The sequence below is a fragment of the Sinocyclocheilus rhinocerous genome, unplaced genomic scaffold, assembly GCF_001515625.1.
Source record: "Sinocyclocheilus rhinocerous isolate Xijiao unplaced genomic scaffold, SAMN03320098_v1.1 scaffold520, whole genome shotgun sequence".
NCBI classification, from domain to species: domain Eukaryota; kingdom Metazoa; phylum Chordata; class Actinopteri; order Cypriniformes; family Cyprinidae; genus Sinocyclocheilus; species Sinocyclocheilus rhinocerous.
Genome location: NW_015666539.1, coordinates 138,895 through 162,071, shown reverse-complemented (window position 1 = coordinate 162,071; position 23,177 = coordinate 138,895). Strand labels below are relative to the sequence as shown.

At 37.6% G+C, this 23,177-nt stretch overlaps 3 protein-coding genes across 4 annotated transcripts in view; 1 reads left to right on the top strand and 2 right to left on the bottom strand.

Annotated features, from left to right (window-relative positions):
- Positions 1–7,093, bottom strand: part of fam76b (family with sequence similarity 76 member B) — a 15,435-nt gene extending 8,342 nt beyond the window's left edge. The window contains exons 1-9 of the mRNA XM_016543983.1: positions 6,641–7,093; positions 6,240–6,304; positions 6,082–6,136; positions 5,836–5,991; positions 3,688–3,869; positions 3,514–3,564; positions 3,305–3,367; positions 3,054–3,189; positions 2,016–2,117 (exon numbers count right to left, since the gene is read on the bottom strand). Coding sequence (XP_016399469.1) covers positions 2,016–2,117; positions 3,054–3,189; positions 3,305–3,367; positions 3,514–3,564; positions 3,688–3,869; positions 5,836–5,991; positions 6,082–6,136; positions 6,240–6,304; positions 6,641–6,727 — 897 coding nt within the window. The 5' untranslated portion in view covers positions 6,728–7,093. The remainder of the gene's footprint in view (positions 1–2,015; positions 2,118–3,053; positions 3,190–3,304; positions 3,368–3,513; positions 3,565–3,687; positions 3,870–5,835; positions 5,992–6,081; positions 6,137–6,239; positions 6,305–6,640) is intronic.
- A 1,823-nt stretch (positions 7,094–8,916) lies between these two features.
- Positions 8,917–13,879, top strand: kat5a (K(lysine) acetyltransferase 5a). Of its 2 annotated transcripts, XM_016543981.1 has the most exons (15): positions 8,917–9,010; positions 9,119–9,185; positions 9,397–9,465; positions 9,591–9,727; positions 9,872–9,940; positions 10,518–10,691; positions 10,838–10,918; positions 11,327–11,389; positions 11,673–11,921; positions 12,269–12,358; positions 12,603–12,743; positions 12,917–13,010; positions 13,170–13,329; positions 13,413–13,494; positions 13,637–13,879. In XM_016543981.1, exons 1-15 carry the CDS (start codon positions 8,996–8,998, stop codon positions 13,769–13,771), a joined length of 1,626 nt encoding a protein of 541 aa, XP_016399467.1. In that variant the 5' UTR covers positions 8,917–8,995; the 3' UTR covers positions 13,772–13,879. The 2 variants fall into 2 exon arrangements, with proteins under 2 accessions (XP_016399467.1, XP_016399468.1); XM_016543982.1 differs by lacking the exon at positions 9,872–9,940.
- A 72-nt stretch (positions 13,880–13,951) lies between these two features.
- Positions 13,952–23,177, bottom strand: part of mtmr2 (myotubularin related protein 2) — a 10,773-nt gene continuing 1,547 nt past the window's right edge. The window contains exons 7-16 of the mRNA XM_016543980.1: positions 19,574–19,678; positions 19,352–19,435; positions 18,317–18,466; positions 18,023–18,211; positions 17,758–17,943; positions 17,441–17,647; positions 16,381–16,473; positions 16,161–16,274; positions 15,735–15,911; positions 13,952–14,893 (exon numbers count right to left, since the gene is read on the bottom strand). Of these exons, the coding sequence (XP_016399466.1) occupies positions 14,729–14,893; positions 15,735–15,911; positions 16,161–16,274; positions 16,381–16,473; positions 17,441–17,647; positions 17,758–17,943; positions 18,023–18,211; positions 18,317–18,466; positions 19,352–19,435; positions 19,574–19,678 (1,470 nt within the window). The 3' untranslated portion in view covers positions 13,952–14,728. The remainder of the gene's footprint in view (positions 14,894–15,734; positions 15,912–16,160; positions 16,275–16,380; positions 16,474–17,440; positions 17,648–17,757; positions 17,944–18,022; positions 18,212–18,316; positions 18,467–19,351; positions 19,436–19,573; positions 19,679–23,177) is intronic.

Below are 23,177 nucleotides of genomic sequence, written 5' to 3'. Positions count from 1 at the left end.
TGAATATGACCCGACCTCGATCCGACCCACTTGCAGAAATTGCGCTCAGAAACATACAGCTCGCGCATGTAGTGCTGTTGTTTGCGTTTCAATGGCTTAAATCACTTGTTTTTAAACCACAATGCTTAAAAATGCATGCAAATGATGATTTTTTTTTGTGACCATGGCACACAGAAACATGACGTGAGCACGCTGAATATGTTGGGGGAAACTAATAAGAAGATTTTTGAATTATTTATTAATTAACTAGTGTTTTCTGAGTCAGTGTCCCAAAGATGAAATTGATGATACTGACTCGCCATCTCATCATGGACGCGAAAAGAAATGCATCTTTACGGATTACATAATGAAAGAGTTTTTTTGGATTTGAATTATTTCGTTTTGTGGTCATTTAAAGCTTTCTATAGATATATTCATCATCTGTAAGGAAAATATTCGTTATTGGTTCATTTTTGTGAAGCGCTCCTGTTCAACACCGAGATGGCAAGCGCATCCTATTTGTTTTCTTTATTTGACAAAAGCACAACGTTTTGTTGATATTGTGAGTGCACACAAATAGACCCTTTACAGTTCCGAATGATGTATTATTCTTACCTGTATGAGCAAAAATGACAGCGCATTTGTTTCCACTGATGTCCTGAAGCACGCTTCAGCTTCCACTCTCCGCACAAACGATTGGATATGCGCCTAATAGTGCACATTTATCTAGGTTAAATGTTTAAACTAGCACTGTGATATGCTTTAAGTATTTTATCTATAGATTTTATTTTCGGCAAGTCGTACTTACAACATCGTATGACATTGTCTCATATGATGCTCATAAGTTTCTTCATATTGCATTATTATGTGATAACACCAAATCAGTAAAATAATAAAAATTGCTCTATGAAAGATCTCCATGATTAGCCTGTTTTGCACTTCCTGTTTTCCCTGCTTGAGAATTTCTGTCCAATGAATGGATGACCTTAGCACACGTGTGGTTTTGTTTACGATTTCTGGTTCACTTGCGAAAAGGGCAGTGTGAAAGCGAACCACACCAAACAAACAAAATAAACATTGTATTTGGTCCGGACCAAAGCAAGTGAACTAGCGGACTTTCCTGGTGTGAATATAACCTTAACTGATATTAAATGTGCGCTGCAAACGCGAGCGTTTTTGATGGTCGTTTCTGTTCAGTCCGCTCGTTTTATTACAGCTGTCATCGCTTTTTTGTCTGGCAATGGCAGCAGGTATGTGATAAAACTTCAAATTGGAGCCTGTAATCCATCGATTCTGACATTTAAAGATGACATTTTAAGCTCCTAATGTAGCCGACTCTATGCTGGTTTGTATTAGCCGCCTCCAGTTATTCCTTTGTTTTGCCTCCTGTGACGTCGACACAAAAAGGGTCTATAGTTGAAAAGTTTGCACTCAGTAAGATTTTTTTTTTAAAGAAATATATACTTACTACTGCAAGAATGCATGAAATTTATCAAAATTGAATTGATAAGTTTCAAACAAATGCTGTTTTTTAACTTTCTATTCAAAGAACCAAAAAAAAAAAAAAAAAGAATTGTGGTTTCCACAAAAATATTAAGCAACAAAACTGTTTATATAAATGTTTCTTGAGCAGCAAATCAGCATATTAGAATGATTTATGAGGACGTGATACTGAAGACTGGAGTAATGGCTGCTGAAAATTCAGCTTTACCATCAAACAAATACATTACATTTTAAAACATATTCAAATAGAAATCTGTTATTTAAAATAGTAATATTATTTCACAATATTAGTAATTTTACTGTATTTTTGAACAATGTAGTCTTGGTGAGCATAAGAGACTTCTTTCAAAAACACTAAAAACAAATCAAAGCAACCACAAAATTAAGAACAGTAATTTCTCAAAGTGCTCATCAAAACACTAACAGACATTTCCCACAGCATGAAAATAATAAAAAAATATTGCTGACTTGTTCTTATTACCACTTGAATTATGAATTATAACGTGTGATGAAGAGTGTACTGTGTAAGTGACCTGTTGTTGTTCCATGGCCTCTTTGTGCGCTTTCTCCATGTTGTTCATCTTCACCCGCATATTTGACTCCTGATACTGAAAGTCTGCTTTCAGCTCCGTCAGCTGGAACAGTAAACAAAGTTATGAAATAATCTTTTCAAAATATTCATTTTTCCAAAGTTGTCAAAAGACAATTGTCACACAAATGCAAACCTAAATCCACATCAATGAAATCTTTATATCTTTACGCTTATGTGGATTCTACACATTTAAACAATTCAGATAAGTTATCTAGAATTATTTATGGATCAGATAAAATACATATAATCATTTATTAAACAATCATAATTTTGACTTATATCTTTTCTTTATTTAAAGGCCGAAATGTGAGGTTTACCTTTTTATGAAACTTTTTCAAAGCTTTATTTGAACATTTACATTAGCTATTTCAACATGCTATTAAACTGTTGTCAGTCAAGATGTCATTTAAAATTTGAACATCATTGGTAATGTTATTGTTTTAGTGATTATGCAAACAAAAAGTCATTTTATTTGTCGTGTTGATTTTTAAATATAAAACTTGGTGAAGTGATTTATGTGTCAGTACTTTTTGAACATCTCCAGCACATTTTAACAATACCGTGATAATACGTGATAATTTTGGTCACTATAATCGTGATAAGAAATTTTCATATCGTTACATCCCTACTTTTACTTATGGACTTCTAATAACAGCTCAAGCATTTGAGCATAATTATGACATCCGGCAGGAAATGGACTGTGAAGTGAGTGGCTGATCAGACAACGGAATGGAGCTCAGAGAGACAAGTCTATTAATGTGTTAATCAACACATTTATGCATCCATCAATATCTATGTACTATTTTCAGCATCTGCTTTCAGAGTTTATGAAATATCCTTTATGAAAATATGAGGACTGTTTGAATCACATGATTCTGATTCAGTGAGTCCTACTGTAGCCCGAAAGAGCTGCAGCTACAAAATGTGAACATTCCATGTGCATGTTGCACCAAAGCCAGGAAGTAACATCACAAGTTACCTTCCTGTCTTTCTCAAGGATGGTCTGGTCTCTCTGCTGGAGCATGCGCTTCAATGACATCACTTCCTCTTTCAGTTGACTGATCAAGATGAAGTTATCCGTGCCTCCAGAATCCATCGACTGAGTGATTGAACTACTGGAGGGAAAGAAGAAAAAAAAATGCGTTTAATATTTAAGGAGAGAATGTGTCAGCCAGTCTGGATGGACAGAGACAGACAGATAGAGAGACGATTACAGTGAGAAGTAAATACCTGTCTCCATTGGATGGCTTTGTCTCTAGTTTGGGTTTTTTCTTTGGCGTTTCCTTCTGAATGCTACACAAGAGAAGCAAATTAGAGTCAATACACCTTAACACAGTCTCACAGCATGGACAAAACACACTGGTCATCCTAAATATTAAACTACAGTCAAATACAAATGGCATGCCACCTATGTGTATGTAAAAAAAGATGCATCTCACCTCTGCTTCCACAGTCCCTGATCCTGCTCTGGACTTAAAGTACCACTTATTCTGTAACACACATCCACGGGACAGCATTTTTGTAAGGCATTTCAATACACAAGTCTGTATTCTTGTGACCGGACTCCGATGCACTTTGGTTGCTTGTATCTGTATTATATAATTCATGCTTACTTGTGATGCGAACTTCCATGTCTGTGGTGCTGATGGTGATGATGGTGTCTCTGATGTTCTTTCTCACTGAGGGAAGAGGAGTTAGAGTGGGAAGAGCCAAGGCCTTTCCGCTGCTCTTTCGTTTTTTGTAGAACACGGCGATATGAGAGTGTGCAGAGCCAACACAAGAGCTTCCCATCCACCTGCAGAAAGATAGAATTGACATCTGCATTAAGTGTGCTCAGTCTTATTTTAGTATTATTTATACAATATTATAGTATTTCATGTTTTGAATTAATTCTTATTTTTATAGATTTTTTCTGTCATTATTTACTCACCCTCAAGTTGTTCCAAAACTGTAGGAGTTTCTTTCTTCTGTTGAAAACAAAAGAACATATTTTTAAGAAAGTTGGTAACCAAACAGTTGCCGGTAGCCATTGACTTCCATAGTGTGGAAAAAAAATTATATGGAAGTCAATGGCTAACGGCAACTGTTTGGTTGCCAACATTTTTCAAAATATCTTCTTTGGTTTGGAACAACTTGAGGGTGTGTTAATGACAGAATTTTCATTTTTGGGTGAGCAAACGGGTGCTGCAAAAGTTCAGCTAAAGCCCAAAGTATGCAACGGTCCACGCACTGTCCACGTGATGCAATTTTAATAATTAAAAGTGTACGCACGCAGCCTAATTTTTGTGACTGTGTGGACAGTCCGCATACAACAGCGCAGGAGCGAGGTAAATGTTGGGACAGAACGAGTCTACTAGCTGGTACTGTGCATGTGTCGAACTCGTCCATACGCGATTGAGTATCATTTGAAATCTGTGAGGACGTGGCTATGTGTGAGATGGAACGGAAAGTGAAGTATACCTGGGCTTTTAGTGTTCTTCTCAGATTTTCAGCACATCTCAGATATTCAGCACTATGGCAAGCCGTTTTAGCTTAAAATATTCCCAGCGTTACTAGTCGTAATTGCATTTTTACTAGTAACAATTCAATTAGAGAGCTCTACGGTTAAATTCTTACTAGTAACAATGCCAATTAGAGAGCTCTCTAAATCAATTGTTACTAGTTACAATTACAATTAGAGAGCTCTGCAATTCAGTTCTTATTAGTAACAATTATGATTAGAGAGCTCTCTAATTCAATTCTTACTAGTAACAATTGAATTAGAGAGCTCTCTAATTGAATTAGAAATCTCTGCAATTACATTCTTACTAGTAAGAATTCAATTAGAGAGCTCTACAATTCAATTCCTACTAATAAGAATTACAATTACAGAGCTCTTTAATGCAATTTTTATTAGTAATAATTGAATTAGAGAGCTCTCTAATTATAATTGTTACTAGTAAAAATAGATTTAGAGAGCTCTCTAATTGGCATTGTTACTAGTAAGAATTTAATTGTAGAGCTCTCTAATTGAATTGTTACTAGTAAAAATACAATTACGACGAGTAACGCTGGGCATATTTTAAGCTAAAACGGCTTGCCATAAAGCACTGTCATTTTCAATTCTCCCATTACAACAGAAAATCAAGACAAAGAATAGTGCTAAATGAAAAAAAACAAAAACAAAAAACAGTGCTGTCTTGGTTGCTTGCATAAAGTCAAAACTGCAGCTGTGGGCTACAATCAAATTCAGGATGCGAGCATAACATCTACATGGTGTGAATCTTTTAAAGGTGAAGAGAATTTCTGCACCACTAGCATCGCCAAATGGATTTGCATTTGAATTATGTTTTCAAACAGGTTGTCCTACAAAAAAAAAAAAATAATTATCTCATATTTTTACTGCCTTACAGACATAATGTCAAGCGTTTCCACTACTATTCCACTATACACAAACAATGCAATACCTTGCTGATAATAAATCAGTAAAGCTGGCTGATCAGTGGGAAGAGTGAGCTTTAATGATTCAGCTCTGTGTTGTTCCTAAACCAACAGCAGTTGTATGCAACTTGTCCAGTAATTAATGACAGACATGATTGAGCGTTTGATGCTGAACAGAACTCTAAGCTCTTGCTTTCAATGTGTTGAAATCTGAAAACAGTGACTCTCCAATCTGTCAGAGCGGAGTGAATCACATCACACACGTACAGTGTGAGTGAACACAGCCAGAGTGTGTGGATGAGCAATAAGACTGAATAAGAAGTGCATGAGTGATTGGTCACCTTTCTCCTTCCCTCGTCCTTCCTGTCGAAGGCACACTGCTGCTTGCACTGTTCGCAGGTCTGTGGAGGGCCGTACTTCTTCTCAGAGTTGGTGCAGCGCTGACATTTGGTCCCAATGAATGCAGCAATAATGTTACAGTACTGACATGGCTTCGGCTGAAAAAAAACAAAACAAAAATATGCGTTAGCGCACACATCCGTGGGATTTCCAGTTATTTGAAGATACATACTGTCATGAGAACTTACCGTCCCAAACTGTTTGACATTCTGTGCACATTTCTTACAGATAGTGTTGGTTTTGCTGAGAAAAAGAAAAGATTTCCATTAGAACAGATGTTTTACGAGCCAATGTGGCTGGTGGGCAAATAATTATTTTCCCATCCCTGGTTGTGTATCTGTCGTACCTCTCCTGCTGAAACTCTGACCTGCAGTAGGTGCATTTCACTATAGGGTGTGCGATCCGACACTCCTGCGAGGAAGAAAATACCAATGACACGGGATTAACTTTAAATGTGATTCCTCAAGTATGGTGCTTAGATGAGTGTTCTGTGTATGTAGGTGTATACATACAGGTCACATAGAATCTAACAAGGGCAGTGCAGCTTATTACAATTACATGTATGACTGGTGGACTGTATTTTAAAACATAAACGGGTTAAAACACCAGCAGTGGTGTATTAGCTTAAACATAATGTCTGAATGCTTCTGTAGTTCACAATTAACGCGTACACAACTCGCTAGGACACATACATTTACTCCAGACTCTTTAGACGCATGTAAACAGTACGTGCATGTGCGCTCTCACCTTGCAGAGCTGCTGGCCCTGCGACAACTCCTCAAACGGGAACCGCTGGTTACACTTGGTGCAGGCGTACAGGGCCGATGTGGCCATCACCAACCCCACAAACACACAGTTACCGCTACTGATCAAATATAAACACACTTACGCGCAGACGACCTTTAACACGTGCGATAAATTGAGACCTGAGCAGATTCAATCCCAATTAAAACGGCACTTAATCCCGATAAATAAAATGGATCCAACCATTTAAAACTGCTCTGCGAATACTATTATAAAAACATCAGTGTCTTAAACTCATGATTTGAACATCATATAAACTAATACGTAAAAAGAATAACTAAAAAACTGATTTCATTTCTCCGTATTTCGGCTCCTGGTGAGAATTTTTGCTTTCTCCTTTTTGGATCTCAGTCGTCGGCGCACGAACCGGATGCGACCTGTGACTACAAAGGAAAGACTCAACAGCCAATCAGGTGCCAGCGCCGATGGGCGGGAACAATGGGTTTGAAAAATCTGCACCAATCAAAGAGCTCGTCCCGCCTCTCTAAAAAACTACGCATTGTTTATTTGTGACGTGTTTGTGATGTAAAGATCTCACCCTTTCTTGTGCATTCGTGTGAAACTGGAAAGAGTGGAAAGAGTTAGTGATGGGAAGTTCGGTTCTTTTCCGCGAACCGGTTCTTTCGGACAGTTCGATTCAATAAACCGGTTGAAAAAACCGGTTCACAAATTAATTACTCCTGGATATTGGTTTATTTCGACTCAGAGGGAGTGTCAGCCATGTTAAAAAAGTGAATAACTTAAGTAATTTGTGGATTAATGCTTACTGGAGACGCGAACCGTTTCAAATGATTCAGTCCGATTTGGTGAACTGGTTCAACCGGTTCACTAAGAAGAACCGGTTAAATCGAACGATTCGTTCGCGAACCGGACATCACTAGAAAGAGTACGACTGTAATGGGCTCCATTATGGCTCAGACGGGAAATGTGAATTTTCCTTTTAGAGTCTCTAGAGCAAAACTAAACAGAAAAGGTGACAGAATGGTGTATATCAGAAGCTATAGCCCCCATGAGGAATGTAGAGAACGTAGTTGTATTCTAGAAATAATTTTAGTAATTGTATAATTACAGTTGTACGAATTACAGTGGTGATATTCAAGGAATCTTTAATATGATTACTAGTGATTTCCAGCAGGATAATCCCCATTTAAGTTACTTAGAGCTGTAAAAAGAACAGAAAAGATGAACAAGAAAAAAAAAAAATTTCAGCAGGCATATATGTCAGATTCCAATAAATAGTTAGATAACACTATTATACACTCTTTTTTTTTAGTATTTTACCCACAACTATTTTAACCATAATTGTCGTAAGGATTGTGTTTTTGTAGTTAAAGGGTACTCTGCTCACTGCACTTAGTGTCAGAATGGTGTATATCAGAAGCTATAGCCCCCATGAGGAATGTAGAGAACGTAGTTGTATTCTAGAAATAATTTTAGTAATTGTATAATTACAGTTGTACGAATTACAGTGGTGATATTCAAGGAATCTTTAATATGATTACTAGTGATTTCCAGCAGGATAATCCCCATTTAAGTTACTTAGAGCTGTAAAAAGAACAGAAAAGATAAACAAGAAAAAAAAAAAATTTCAGCAGGCATATATGTCAGATTCCAATAAATAGTTAGATAACACTATTATACACTCTTTTTTTTAGTATTTTACCCACAACTATTTTAACCATAATTGTCATAAGGATTGTGTTCTTGTAGTTAAAGGGTACTCTGCTCACTGCACTTAGTGTTCACTTTCTAGGCTCTCACATGAACATGATGCATATCCAAACTATTTGTAAGAAATGCACATTCTGTAGTAACTAAACTAAACATAGAATACCTGATTTTTATTATTATTATTTTTAATTTTACATAATTTACTTACTTTTCAATCTTTCAAACTGGACATTGGACAGCAAATGCCACAACGAAACATATAAAAACTATTCGTTTTTATAAAGATTTTCATCTAAATATCTAATTCAATTTATCACCACATTTCATCGCAGTTAGCCTCACTGTATTTAGTATTTGCTCCTGACACTTTTTCTACACTGTTCTACATGTAAATCGACAAACATTTAAATTACTATATGAATTACTATATTACTATATAAATACTACAGAAAAAAATGATAGCTATACTAAACATTGGTGCTACCCGCCATAAAACCGAATAAGAAGAAGATAGCCATACTGCTAAAATAATTTTTTAAATAATAGATCAGTTAGTGCGTCACTCCATGCAAAATCAACGCGACTCGCGTTCTGTAACGCACTTTTGTGTGCGCCTGATAAAAAAAGATGGCGGATCACTCGGTAAGTAAACAGACAGTTGGTTCTTATGTAGTTTTAGTGGCTATTTAAATGACATTTGTTCAGTCTTTGTTGTTCGATGTCATTTATAATCGCGTTATGTCCTCATAGGTTGAGATTACCGAGGGCTGTCGACTTCCCGTGCTGCGAAAAAATCAAGAAAATGAAGACGAATGGCGTAAGTATCAGCCTGACAGCAGCGTATAGAATGTACACATAACCCTAGCAGCTTCTCTCTGCATTACTCAACGCTCATGTGTACAAAAGTAGCTACATGTGAATATAAGTATAAAAAAAAAAAAATATATATATATATATATATAAGTAGATATTTAAGGATATAACTGTTTGCTTGACCAAAAGTGATTCATAATTTTGTCCCTTCATAGCTTTGGCTGAAATTCTCAGTGTCAAAGACATCCATGGGAAAAAGCTTTACTATGTCCACTATATTGACTGTGAGTATTAATTATTAGCTTTGGTCTTTGGTAAATAATTTGGTCACTTACCTCATTACATGATTCCCTTTATGCAGCCTTTAATTTCAAAGGGAAAAAAAACTAAATTTTTTGTTTGTTGGAAGTCAATAAGCGCCTGGATGAGTGGGTTACTCCAGACCGGCTGGATATTAAGAAGCTCCAATTTCCCAAGAAGGAGGCAAAGACTCCCATGAAGGATGGCCTGCCTGGGTCTAGGCCGAGCTCCCCAGAGAGAGACGTGGTAAGAGAATCCACTCTTCGCCCTGTGACTCTAGACGTAGAAACAGCACTCCCCCACTTCAGTGGCAGAGATATACAGTATGTCATATCCAGCTGTTTTCAAATTTGTATCCTGTTCAGTCTCTCACTTTCTGTTCAAATTTAGAAGAAGAGTCTAGATCTCCATGTTCAGTCTGCTTCAGCTACTTCAAGAGGCAAAACCCTCCCCACACCGGTACAGACGATCCCTGCCCATTCTTTTTTGCCAATCAATCTGCACAGCAAGAGTTTATGATGAATGGGCTGAATTAAAGACTAATTTGAATAAGCTCATTATACACTTTTCAAACAGTGTGAGGGATGCAGTTTTTGCCTCGTCTCGATTTAAACGGCACATAGCATTTAGAACCTTTTATGTGATGTGTAAATTAAAGATATTTATTGCTAAATAATTATAGCATTGTAAAAGGAATTACATAAGATTCAATCTTTGAAAGATGCAAAGTTATAATGTACATCTAAAATACTAGCTATATTTTTAGTATTTATTGCACAGGGAACTAAAAAAAGATGTTTTGTTACTCCTAAAGCAAGTCTATTCATTTTGCAAACTGTATGTAAAATCTCCTAATACAGCCAGACCACATTAATCAGAACATTCTTATGACTCCTTATTTATTTCATGAGGTAAGTGGCAGAAGTTTACTCATGGTTGTTTTTAGGTATGATGGATTTTAGTACCTTTTAAAGAACGTTGCACTCACTTTTTATGCAGAGAAAACTAGCTGTCCTGTTTCTGTTTGATCTTACAGAAAAGGAAAGCAGAGTCAGTTTCTTTGGCAACACAAGTGACCGCAGCGACTCCAGTGCCTTCACTTCCTAGTTCTGCGGAGGCGAGTCAGGCCTCTGTCTATCCAACAATGAGAGATTCCTCTTTCAGCATTAAATCCAGAGATGAGCATGAACCACTCACCTCTCTCACTACAGTAAGAAACAATTCGAGAATAGTTTGTCTCTTCTATATATATATTTTTAAAAAAAATTTTTTTTTTATTAAGTATATAGTATTTTTTTAAATATCATTTTAAAAATCAAACCTTTCTTTATTTCCTTTGCTTCTTCCTCCTGGAAGAATGGCACAACCTCCATCCAGCGTCATCTTATTCCTCCTCCGCCTGGGAGAAAAAGAAAAAGTTGTGGAGGGACAGACGAGGTATGTCCTGCAGATAAAAATGCTCATTCTCAAAATCAACATGTCATGAATATACCATGACAATGGTCCTGTAAGATGTTCAGCATCTATTAAAATTAGGATTGTGGCATTTTAGGGCACTTCTATTCTTTTTATCTCATGAAGGTACTTTGCTATACTATTATTATAGTACTATAATTATATAGGTGAAATATTGTGTTATACAAGTTCTGTGCTATGCAAACAGTTATATTAGAATCCAACACTGACTACTAGTGAGAGCAGAGTGAGAACTGCGTTCCAACCAAAACTAAATGACCAACCAAAAAAACAGATGTTTTCCAATGAAATTCTGCTTTCTGCTCTACTATGACTCCCCTTACTCCATTTAAATTTCCCAAAGCTTTGCAACCCCTTGTGTTTTTTTAGATGGTAAAGATGTTCCAGAATAACAGCCCTCGCTGCTCCACCATCTATTTGCTGCCAGGAGAGGTCCGGCTCCTTTACTTCCCATTGCTTTTGCTTTGGTTTGAGTGTCTTGTCAGAATGGAGGCTTATGGCTGTTAAAGAATCAGGTTCTAGATAGGATTCTGTAAATGAAATAATAGAGTCCATTGCACTGAATACGTAATATTTTTGGAAAGAAATCAGATAAACCTGCCATTAAAAAAAACGTTTACACAAAACCCACAAACATGTTTTAAATATGAAGGACATTCACATTCACATGTTTTGATGGTTCATATTATTCTCGTTGACTCTACTCTTATCTCAGGACTCTCAGGACAGTTCAGATGGAATCCCATCTGCCCCACGCATGACTGGTAGTTTGGTGTCAGACCGCAGTCATGATGACATTGTGACGCGAATGAAGAACATAGACTGTATTGAGCTGGGCCGGCACAGATTGAAGCCTTGGTACTTCTCTCCATACCCACAGGAGCTCACCTCTTTGCTCATTCTCTACCTCTGTGAATTCTGTCTCAAATACCTCAAGAGCCTCAAATGTCTTCAAAGACACCTGGTAAGACTAGTTTGAAGACTTTAGGCCTAAGGTGTGGTCACATAAGCAAAATTAAACAGGCATTTTCCATTGTCAGTAGTAAAGCTATGCATGAGGCACATCACACACTGAAGTCACATTTAATTTGGTCAACGCAGCGAATTTGTGTGACCAACTTGAACACCAGCAAAATCTGCTTGGGGAACATTTTCACCCTCATGCAGAACTCTTGATTGCACGGATTCCTATTGAAAATTTGCAATGGTAAATGTGACTACATCCTTAAAAACATGTTATAGTTACACATATTTTGTGTATAATTGGTATTACATTTAATACAATTATTACTCCTCCTGTAACTTTTAAAGACGAAATGCAACCTTCGGCATCCACCAGGAAATGAGATCTACCGCAAAGGAACCATCTCCTTTTTCGAAATAGATGGCAGAAAAAACAAGGTGTGTAATAAGAGGCAGATGACAAAATTAGAGTTTGGATTAGTGATTTGACACAAATAACTCAAAAAACTATGTTGTTATAAAGTGGCTAAACATAATAAAGAATATTTAAATGTTGCTGTTTGGACACTTTTTTTGTTTTACTTGCACTAATAGGGTCCAGTGCGCCTGTTGTTGCACGTACTATACATCTTTGTGGTCTCTTGATGGTCTTTTAAATCTTTGATGCTCTTTCACTGCACAGGCATATTCCCAAAATTTGTGCTTATTGGCCAAATGCTTCCTGGACCATAAGACCCTGTACTACGACACCGATCCTTTCCTCTTCTATGTTATGACAGAGTATGACTCTAAGGGTTTCCATATCGTTGGCTACTTCTCAAAGGTATATTCTTTATCTGCTGGCATCTGTTGTTTTATGCCGTTTAATCCTTCAAACATTTGCGTGTACTATATTTCCTAAAAAAATGAACGCCTCTTGGTTTGATAGTCTCTAAAGTGTCCAAATGGTCTTTGAGGCCACTATATTAAATGTCTTTTTTTTCTCTTTCATTAAAGGAGAAGGAATCAACAGAAGACTATAATGTGGCCTGTATCCTGACCTTACCACCTTATCAGAGAAGAGGCTATGGCAAACTACTAATTGAGTTCAGTGAGTAATTTTACAGTTCTCAGGACTAGTTAAATTGAGTTAGGCAACATTTTTGCTCAATTTTTAGATTTTCAGTCAATAATTTATGCCACAATGTTATTTAATATAATAAGCCCTGAATGTTGTGGGCCCTGTTTCACGTCACATCTCGTCTCCAAGGTTATGAGCTCTCAAAGGTGGAAGGAAAGACAGGCACCCCAGAGAAACCTCTGTCTGATTTGGGCCTGCTCTCCTACCGTTCATACTGGTCCCAGACCATTCTGGAGATACTCATGGACCTCAAATCAGAGAATGGAGAGCGGCCACAGATCACCATCAAGTATGTGCCCACTGTTTTTATTGTACTAAGGAAATACTTTGTAGGCAGTTTTCTAGCAGTGTTCTTGCCTTTGTTGTTTTTAGTGAAATTAGCGAGATCACAAGTGTCAAGAAAGAGGATGTGATATCAACTCTTCAATACCTCAACCTCATCAATTATTATAAGGTAAAAAAATCACTTTCAGTGAAAGCAGAATGCACCTTTCTTTATTTAAGCTCTCAAATGGAATTATTTTGCGGTTGAAAGTCAGACAACATTAGTCATATTCTTTGCTAATTCAGATTGGTTTTGCTCTTCTCCATTGCAGGGTCAATATATCCTCACCTTGTCTGAGGACATAGTGGAAGGTCACGAGCGTGCCATGCAGAAACGCCACCTCCGTATTGATCCCAAATGCCTGCATTTCACTCCTAAAGACTGGAGCAAGAGGGGCAAGTGGTGAAGTTCAGAGGAGGGCTGGTAGCTCACAGCTACAGAGAGCAATTAAAACCAACATAAATACTGTAAATAGTCTTGTATTTATGTACTTTTATGGTTTTTATATCAAGCACTTGTTCGCCAATATTTTGAGCCATTTCAAAAATGTAACTGAATGTGATGTGTAAATAAACAGTCTGTACTGTTTGGGGTTAAGACGTTTTCTCAGTCACTATAGATTAAAAGATAAAAGATTGTAGCTCAGCTTCGGTGCTTTGTGAATTTTTTTAAGTATGTGATGCATTACATGTATTTAATATTTCCAATATTCAATTACATGTTGTATCCTGCTATACTCAGACTGTACAACTACACATACTAAATGTAAACATCCCCACATGAACGAAACACCATCTATTATCTAGGTCCAGGTACTAGAGATGTTTTATTGCTGTGGACAACTCCCAACTGAATTAATGTCAACACTTTATTTGTCAACAATGTTAATGTATAAGCAAAAGTTAGATTATAGGTCGTTACATAGTGTCATTTTAAACAAGTGCAAGAAAGTTTGGAATTTCAAGTAAAGACAAGTCTGTATGCAAAACCCTGAGGCTGAAAAAACTGGCCTCAACTTCCCTCTGCATCAAGATGATGCAGGTAGAATCCCAGTGACATCACAATACTTTGGTCATGTGATGCTCAGTCACAGAGTTCTACTACATACAGCTCATACAGTACAAGCCCTAATGTTTCTAATATGTATTAATGCTTCAATAGTCTTAATAAATGTATTAATATAATACTAGTATCAAACCGTTTTAGTGATTAAAAGCTTCTTCCATCCAGCCAGCTGGTAGCAGTGAGGTGAATGTTAGTGTGTGAATTTACATCAGTTGTGCATCACTGCAAGTAACATGAGAACCATGTGACACGCTCACACAGTGTGTGGGGATCTACATTCCTTAAAACGGTAAAGCGCTTATACGAAGGTTTGCACAGGTGTGATGGAGCGTGTAGGAGACCCTGCCCTCTCAGAGGTTGACGAGGCCGTACGATTGGCCGCCTCGCGCTGCAGCTCTTCCACCCTCTTCTGAAGCTCTGCCCGTTTTGCTAGCAACTCTTTGTAGCGCTGATGGACAGGCTCCTAAAACACATTGTTCATCAAACTGAGACTTTCAAACAAAACAGATAGCACAAGCCATTTTAAAACACACAAGTTCTTAAAATGATAACTAAAATGTCAGATGTTTAGTTGATGGATAATATAATTACATCACTAATTATGCGCTTAAGTAATATTTATTCACACAAAAAAAAAAACTCTAGATACTTTTTTTTTAGTAACAACCTCAGTACACAACAGGGCTTTTCACATTTGAAATAGTTAACCCTGTGTCATTCTAAACCCTGGGTAAATGTAATTCTGGGTTACCATGATTCAAGTTTTACATTGCTCATATTTTTCATTGGGTTAACCATTAATCCTGGGTATTCATAAGTTGACACTGTACATTCCTAAACCCCATGTCAGTGTTCTTATTTGTGGTGTCAGTGGCATTGATTGGACAAATGCAGTCCAATACGGTCTAGTTTTTCCTGAACTGACTTTTTGGGTGGACTTTAAAGGCAAGAATTAAAGTGTCGTCTTCATTCCAGTTCACGTTTTCCCATCACCATTCGACATTTTCCCCCTCAAACGCTGAAAACTGTTTATACAACTCACTGTGTTTCCATGAATGTTCAAGCAGGGTTTCACAACTCCGGGTAAAAGAGGTGCTAACCCCGCTTCTAAATTACAAGTGTGAAACAAAACTTTACCCGCAGGGTTTAGAACGACAATAACTTGGGGTTTAAGTGCGGTGTGAAAAGCCCAAATGAAATGTCTTTTAAATATAAGACGAATGTGAGCAAACTTTAGCTAGCAGAGTCAGATAATAAACCTGACAATTTCCACACCTACACATCCATTAAAACCTGGAGTGTACCTGTGGTCGCATGCGAGGATTCCAGCGTATGTAGTAGGTGACCCAGAGCTGGAGGTGTCGTATACCGACGGTGGGGAAGAGCACATGGGAAGCATAATGCACGTACAGTGGATTCACAAACTCCTCTAGCTGACTGTTCACAAATGACCATAAAGACACCGTGTGCTTTGGGACTTCCTAAACACAAAAACAGACAGTCCCTTAGACCTACACACACTCATATAAGCATCTTATAAATAAACACAAGTCTCACACGAATTTATAATTTAACAATGACAAAGGATCATTTACTGTAAGTTGCTTTAGATAAAAGCATCTGCCAAATTACATTCTGATCCAATAAAGGCTAATTTTCAAACTTACTGTGCAAATGAGATGCATACAAAGTGTACAAACATTTATGCCCATGGCCATTCTCTCTCTTACCTCTTTGAGTCTTTGCTGCTCACTGTTACACAGAAATGTGCCAAAAAGGCAGCTGTAGAGGTGATCCAGTATTGTTAAGAGGAAATACTCATTGAATTCGAAAGCTGCAGGAAACTACAAACAGACAAATATTTATTACTTATACAGACACAGACATAGAAAATACACTGAAGAGGCAGGCAGGTGTTGCTCTGGTAACTCTGGGGTGTTTTGCACTCACCTGTCTTGTCATCTGCCAGACACAGTCAATGAACTGCAGGAAGATCGGAGAGCGATCTGCATCTGTGTGATTCTTATCACCATGACCCACTCTCTATATTCACAAAAAGAATCATTTATTCATAATGAACAAATTGACTTAAAATAATTGCAAAACATGATATAATAACACTAAAAAAAAAAAATCCAATACTTGACACTGCTGTATTACACTATTGTTCAAAAGTATGAAGTCAGTAAGATTTTTTTATATTTTTAAAAGAGGTCTCTTATGCTCACCAAGGCTGCATTTTTTTATTTGTATTTTAAAATATGTTCAAATATAATTTATTCCTGTGATGGTAAAGTGTATAACTAGATATTACATATTATATATTATATATTATATATATATATATAAACTATTTTCTCAGTCCATTGCAATGGCGCAAGAGTGTTCCCTTTATAATCACTAAAAGCTGTCACTTATCTTTGTTCATCGCAATCTCACAAAGTTACGTTATAATCAATGAAGTTCTCTATGCTGCATAATGAATCTCTTATTTACATCGAGTCTACACTTTGTTATAATGAGATGTTTCGTGCTGAACGCAACACCTGAACAAAAACTGCGGTGATTTGAGCAGTGAGTGTATTCTAACTTAAATGCGTCTGATTGGCTGTTGGGTTCCAGAAATCAACAAATATGTCTGTGATTGGCTACATTGCTCAATGCTGCAAAAGATGTTGAAATGGAAACCAATCTCCAGAGCGCAAACCATAAAGCACTGGATAGTTTGCCAAATCTTCAATGAAATGCCATTATTACAGCATTAACTGATGGTGCTATTGATTTCGTTTGAGGGTGCTTAGCACCCCCGTAGAACTGGGCCTGATCTATCAATATAATGGTATGTGCCCAGTGTAGACACAGTGCACTTATATAGGACACTATAAAGCAGTCATTATTAAGGGAATAGTGAATGAGTTAACAAATAAGCAAGTTGGGATACAGCAAACCTTTTATCCCCTTACAGTCCTGTTTGTTGCTGTATCACGTAGACTACAACTGGATGACTGACCTGTTGGAAGCGGTGACCGAAGCTGAGCCACTCTTTTTCCAGCAGTATCTGAAAGCCTCGTATGGTTCTGTAGTGAGAGTCCAGCATTATCAGGGCCAGTGAGGTCAGCTGAGGAGTTCTGTCCCAGCCGTCACTGCAATGAACCACCACTGAGGTTTTCCCAGACTCCACCTTATCAGCTATCCTTAAAGATCCTGCCAGAATCAACTATCACACACACACACACACACACACACCACACAATCAGTGCCAACTTCATCATCATCATGTTTCTTAACATTCGAGAAAGGTGATTAACGTGATCAATCTCGTCTCACCTTAATATGCTCCAGCCAGTGGGTGGACTCGAGATTGGAAAGCCAATGAGAGTCCTCAATGTTGGGATAGACAACCTCCTTCAGTTTCCGTAGAGACTCACGCATTACATGAATGTTGTGAATATCCAGAAACACCAGTTCAGCATTCTGATAAGCATCTTCACTCTCATATCCACCTCCTTTCATCTAAAATACACATGGACACAGGCTTTCAAAGTTTCCCTTTCATTTAAAACAGACACTTAAAAAGAAAGTGCATGTTTACCTTGTTAGCTGCAGCATTCACACTTGGTCTGGCATCGAATATGAACATTTTGTGTGATTGGGCGTTTGCATCCATAATGGCCTGAAGGAGCTTTTCATCTTCTTTGCAGCGGCGACCGTTCTGGCCCACCATCGGTTGACTGGCACGAACCACTGCGGCCTGGCTCTCTGGGTGAATCCATGATAGCACCTAAACCAGGGCAAGCCAATAGCTTCAGTGGTGAGGCCCGAGGACGAATAATTGTGCACACACAGACTGACGTGTGATGATTCAGAAACGTCTCATGACACTGACCGGAATGCGTCCTTTGGCCCTAAAGCTGGAGACACGTCGCAGTTCCTCATCAGTAATGGTTACTGGGACAACTAGAGCTGCTGGGTATGAATCACATAGCTCATAGCGATCATTTACTTTGGAGATCCTCCAGCTCTCTTTTGGAAGACCCTACACACACACACACTTGTATTTAAAACATGACTCACAGATACTCGATTCTTAGTAGCTAATAACAGCATTCTGCATTTAAATATATTTGTAAAATGATGCTAAACTGTTTAAATGATTGTTGTCCCAGACAAACTATATCCTCTCTTGTAACACTATGTCCAGTCTCATTCTTTTCAAATAATAAAATTGTTAATATTTAAATGATTCTATTATTTTTTTGATAATACATGTATTATACTGAACAAAATTATAAACGCATTCCACAGGCCACAATCAACAACCTGATCAACTCTATGTGAAGGAAATGTTTTGCACTGCGTGAGGCAAATGGTGGTCACACCTGATACTGACTGGTTTTCGGACCCCCCCAATACAGTAAAACTGCACATTTTAGAGTGGCCTTTTATTGTGGGCAGCCTAAGGCACACCTGTGCAATAATCATTCTGTCTAATCAGCATCTTGATATGCCTCACCTGTGAGGTGGATGGATTATCTTGGCAAAGGAGAAGTGCTCACTAACACAGATTTAGACAGATTTGTGAACAATATTTGAGAGAAATAGGCCTTTTGTGTATATAGAAAAAGTCTTAGATCTTTGAGTTCAGCTCATGAAAAATGGGGGCAAAAACAAAAGTGTTGCGTTTATAATTTTGTTCAGTGTATTATATAAATACTAGGTAATAAAATTAAACATTCATAATGAAATGTTGAATAATAAAATCATTATTGCAAAACAAACCCCTTCAGGGTGATAAAAGCCACCTGTGCTTCACATTAGAGTCCTGATTACCCTAAAAGGATTTATTTTGCAATAAATATCGGATGACTGTATATTATCACCTTGTAACTCAAAAACAAACAAATGAATAAACACACTGTACCTGTCTCTTGTATTCAGCCAGGGGATCATACACCCTCCATCCATTCTCAGGAAACACCTGTTTATACTCAAATGCAAAGAGAGACTAGACAAAGAGAAGGGGAGGAGACATAGAGAGTGATACTAATTAATTTTAGGCTGAGGCTAAATCAGTTAAATTAGGTATATAAAATATATTTTATGCTGTGTTAATATACACTCTCTGTCTATTTATGTTTCTCACCATGTTGTTTGACACTGGAAAAGCAAACTTCATCAGAACCTCAAACACTGATTTCTTTAGTGAGTCCTCAGGCTCCTTGTGCACAAATCGTAGATTCCTCATGTCCTACAAGCCATATATACACATTAAGCAAATTTGCAAAAAAATTAAATTAAATTAACTGTAAGGGTTTATTCTGCTGCTCAAATTCATGTCCTGCCAACATCTTCAATGGCCCCATCACAAAACTATTATATTTTATTTTTATCAATGTATTTTCATATGTGCCAGATGTTCACATACATAAAATGACAAAAGCACATAGCAAAATTACTAAAACTTAAACTATAAAATGAAAAGTGAAAGTATACAAATTAAAGTAAAATAAAAATACTACAATAATAACATATTATATATACAAATATATATATAGTTTTAATTTTAATTATAGTTTAAGTTTAAAGAATAAGATGGGGGAACTTGAGGCCATTGTCAGGAATCAGGAAGTATACTGGGAGAGCATCCTTTTGTGTTTTTGTGAAACGTGGCTAAGAGACTGTATTCCCAATTCCATCATAAGTATCAATGGCTTCTGAAGTTCCGGATAATTTGTGCAGACAGGGACACCAAAGTTACGCTGCTCTCCCAGTATACTTTCTGATTCCACAAAGTTACTGGTAAGTGAAGAAGCGGGGGGCTTGCTTTTATCATAAATAACAAGTGGTGTAACCCTGGACACATTACTATTAAGGAACAAATATGCAACAAGGACACTGAACTCTTAGCAGTTAGTCTGACACTGTATTATTTACCGAGGGAGTTCTCTGTTGTGATTGCTATTGTTGTTTACATTCCTCCATCTGCCCATGCAGAAACACCCTGTGATTTGTTGCAGACTACTGTTACGAGATTACAAGCTAAATATCCAGACTCTTTCATTTTTATATCCGGTGATTTTAACCATGCCTCCTCCTTCTCTAACTTTCTGCCCACGTTTAAACACTTCATTGACTACCCTACAAGAGAAAACAAAACACTTGATCTCTTATATTCTAATGTTAAAGAAACCTATAAATGCTCTGCCCTGCCACCCCTCAAGTTTTCTGACCACAGATTAGCTTATCTATCCCATACTTATACTCCTGTTGTGAAAAGAATGCCTGTCACCACCAGAACAGTAGAATACTGGTCCCATGAATCCATAGAATCTTTGCACGGTTGCCTGGAAAAAAACTGACTGGGATGCCTTCTGAGAGTCCTATGGGGATGATATTGATGGTCTTACTGACTGTGTAACAGAATACATTAAGTTTTGTACAGATATCTATACACCCAGCTGAGTGATTCAGTGTTATTCCAATAAAAAAATGTGGGTAACCAGAAGCCTGAAAGCACTGTTAAATCTGAAGGAAAAGGCCTTCAGGACTGGGGACATGGTTAAAGCAAAAGAAATGCAACGTGAATTGAAGGTAAAAATTAAGGAAGGGAAGCAAATCTATAGTATATAAACTGGAACAACAGTTGGAGCAGGATGGGTCGAAACAGGTCTGGGCTGGAATGAGAAAAACCATGGGCCTTGAGCAGAAGGGGGAATCACTGCTCGTTGGAGACCAAGTCCTTGTTGATGATCTAAATATGTTTTTCAACAGATTTGACTTTCCCACCACCTCCCATCTGGCGCCGGTGGTTAATGTTTCCCCCCTCACCATCAGCTGCACCTTTAATATTCACCTCACTCCAGATTTAGAGGGAACTGGACAGACTAAAGCAAGGAAAGGCGGCTGGGACTGATGGAATTAGCCCCAAACTTCTAAAAGCCTGCTCCAGTCAGCTGTGTGAAATTTTCTCTCATCTGTTCAATCTGAGCCTGCGGTTGCAGAGGATTCCTTCTTTGTGGAAAACATAGTGCCTGGTCCTCGTTCCCAAATGGAAACATCCAACAGACATCAAGGATTACAGACCCCGCCCTCACCTCTCACATAATGAAGACACTCGAGAAACTGGTCCTCTCCTACATCAGGCCCAAAGTGTGTACATTCACTGACCCTCTACAGTCTGCATACTTGCCTAATATCAGTATGGACGACGCTCTCATCTACATGATTCAGAGGGTCTATGCACATCTGGATAACCCTAGTGCAATTGTAAGAATTATGTTCTTTGATTTCTCAAGTGCATTCAACACCATCCAGCTGAACTTGCCGGGTGAGAAGATGAGGAGGTGGTGCAGGTGGAGTTGCAGCATGTTTCCTGGGTGATTGACTATTTAACTGCCAGACCAAAGTATGTGCGAAGTACTGTACTGTGTAGTACAGGGGCCCCACAGGGAACCGTTCTGTCTCCTTTTCTGTTTAGTCTGTATACATCTGACTTTCAATACAACTCTAAAACCTGTTTTCTTCAGAAATATTAGGATGACTCAGCTGTTGTGGGCTGCATCAGGGATGGTTGTGAGGAAGAATACAGGAGTACAATTAGGGACTATGTGGGCTGGTGTAATAATAATCACCTGAGGCTTAACATCTCTAAGACCAAAGAAATGGTCATTGACTTTAGGAGGACGGGGCTCAAACTAGATCAAGTTTCCATTCTGTGAACGGATGTGGATCTATCTAATTTCCAACTATAAGTACGTCAAAGTACAGCTGGTTAACAAACTGGACTGGTCGAGCCACATGGAGGCTGTACTTTTTAAGAAGGCTGTGATCTTTTAATATTTGTCAACCTCTGCTGTGCACCTTCCATAAGACTGTTGTGGCCAGTGCTCTCTTCTTTAGGGTGGTGTGCTGGAGGGTGGGAGCACATACATCAGACAGGAACAGACTAAATAAACGAATTAAAAAGGCAAGCTCCATCACTGGCATCACACAGGATTGAGTGGAACAGGTGGCGAAGGTGAGGATGCTGAGAAAAATAAAAGCTATTATGAACAATGACATGCACCCACTACATGCCTTAAAAGTGTTTCAGTACAGCACTTTCAGTGGCAGGGTGATTCTACCAAAATGCGAGACTGAACGGCATCGTAAGTCGTTCCTGCCTGCTGCCATTAGGTTTTTTAATGTGCAATAACTGTGTGTATCTTTGTCTTAGTTATATTTAATAATACTTTTTATTGATTTGTTTTTGTGTTTCAACTTTTTTGTTTTTATTATTTTATTTTTAGTATCATTATTATAGCATATTATAGTGTTTTCAGTTTAAATGTTATTTGTTGTTGTATTATCAGTTTTGGGAATAGTTTGTTTTTGTTAATATATTTTGGAGTGTAGTATGTTTTATGTAAATATCTTTTGTTTGATTTTAGGAATGTAGACACAGACAGGTAGATAGATTGTTGTTGTCTGTGTGTAAGGTCTGAACGTGACTGCTGCTATTGTAACAATGTCCTGTGAAGGATTAATAAAGAATGTAAAATAAAGTAAAGTTTGTACTTTTTTGTTGTGCTTTTGTCATTTTTATTAGTTTTTCATATTTCTGTTTAGCTTTCTTTTTTTATTTCATTTTAGTACTTAAGTTCAGTTAAGTTCAGTTCTAACATTTTTTACATTTTTCATCTACTAATTATATTCCAGCTTAATTTAAATAATATATATATACACACACACATACAGTATATATATAT

Excerpts from the sequence above, each read along its gene's own strand:
- kat5a (XM_016543981.1), top strand. Across the intron at positions 9,186-9,396 it reads AGAAAATGAAGACGAATGGC|CTTTGGCTGAAATTCTCAGT; the intron begins GTAAGTATCAGC and ends GTCCCTTCATAG. Across the intron at positions 11,390-11,672 it reads TCTATTTGCTGCCAGGAGAG|GACTCTCAGGACAGTTCAGA; the intron begins GTCCGGCTCCTT and ends CTCTTATCTCAG.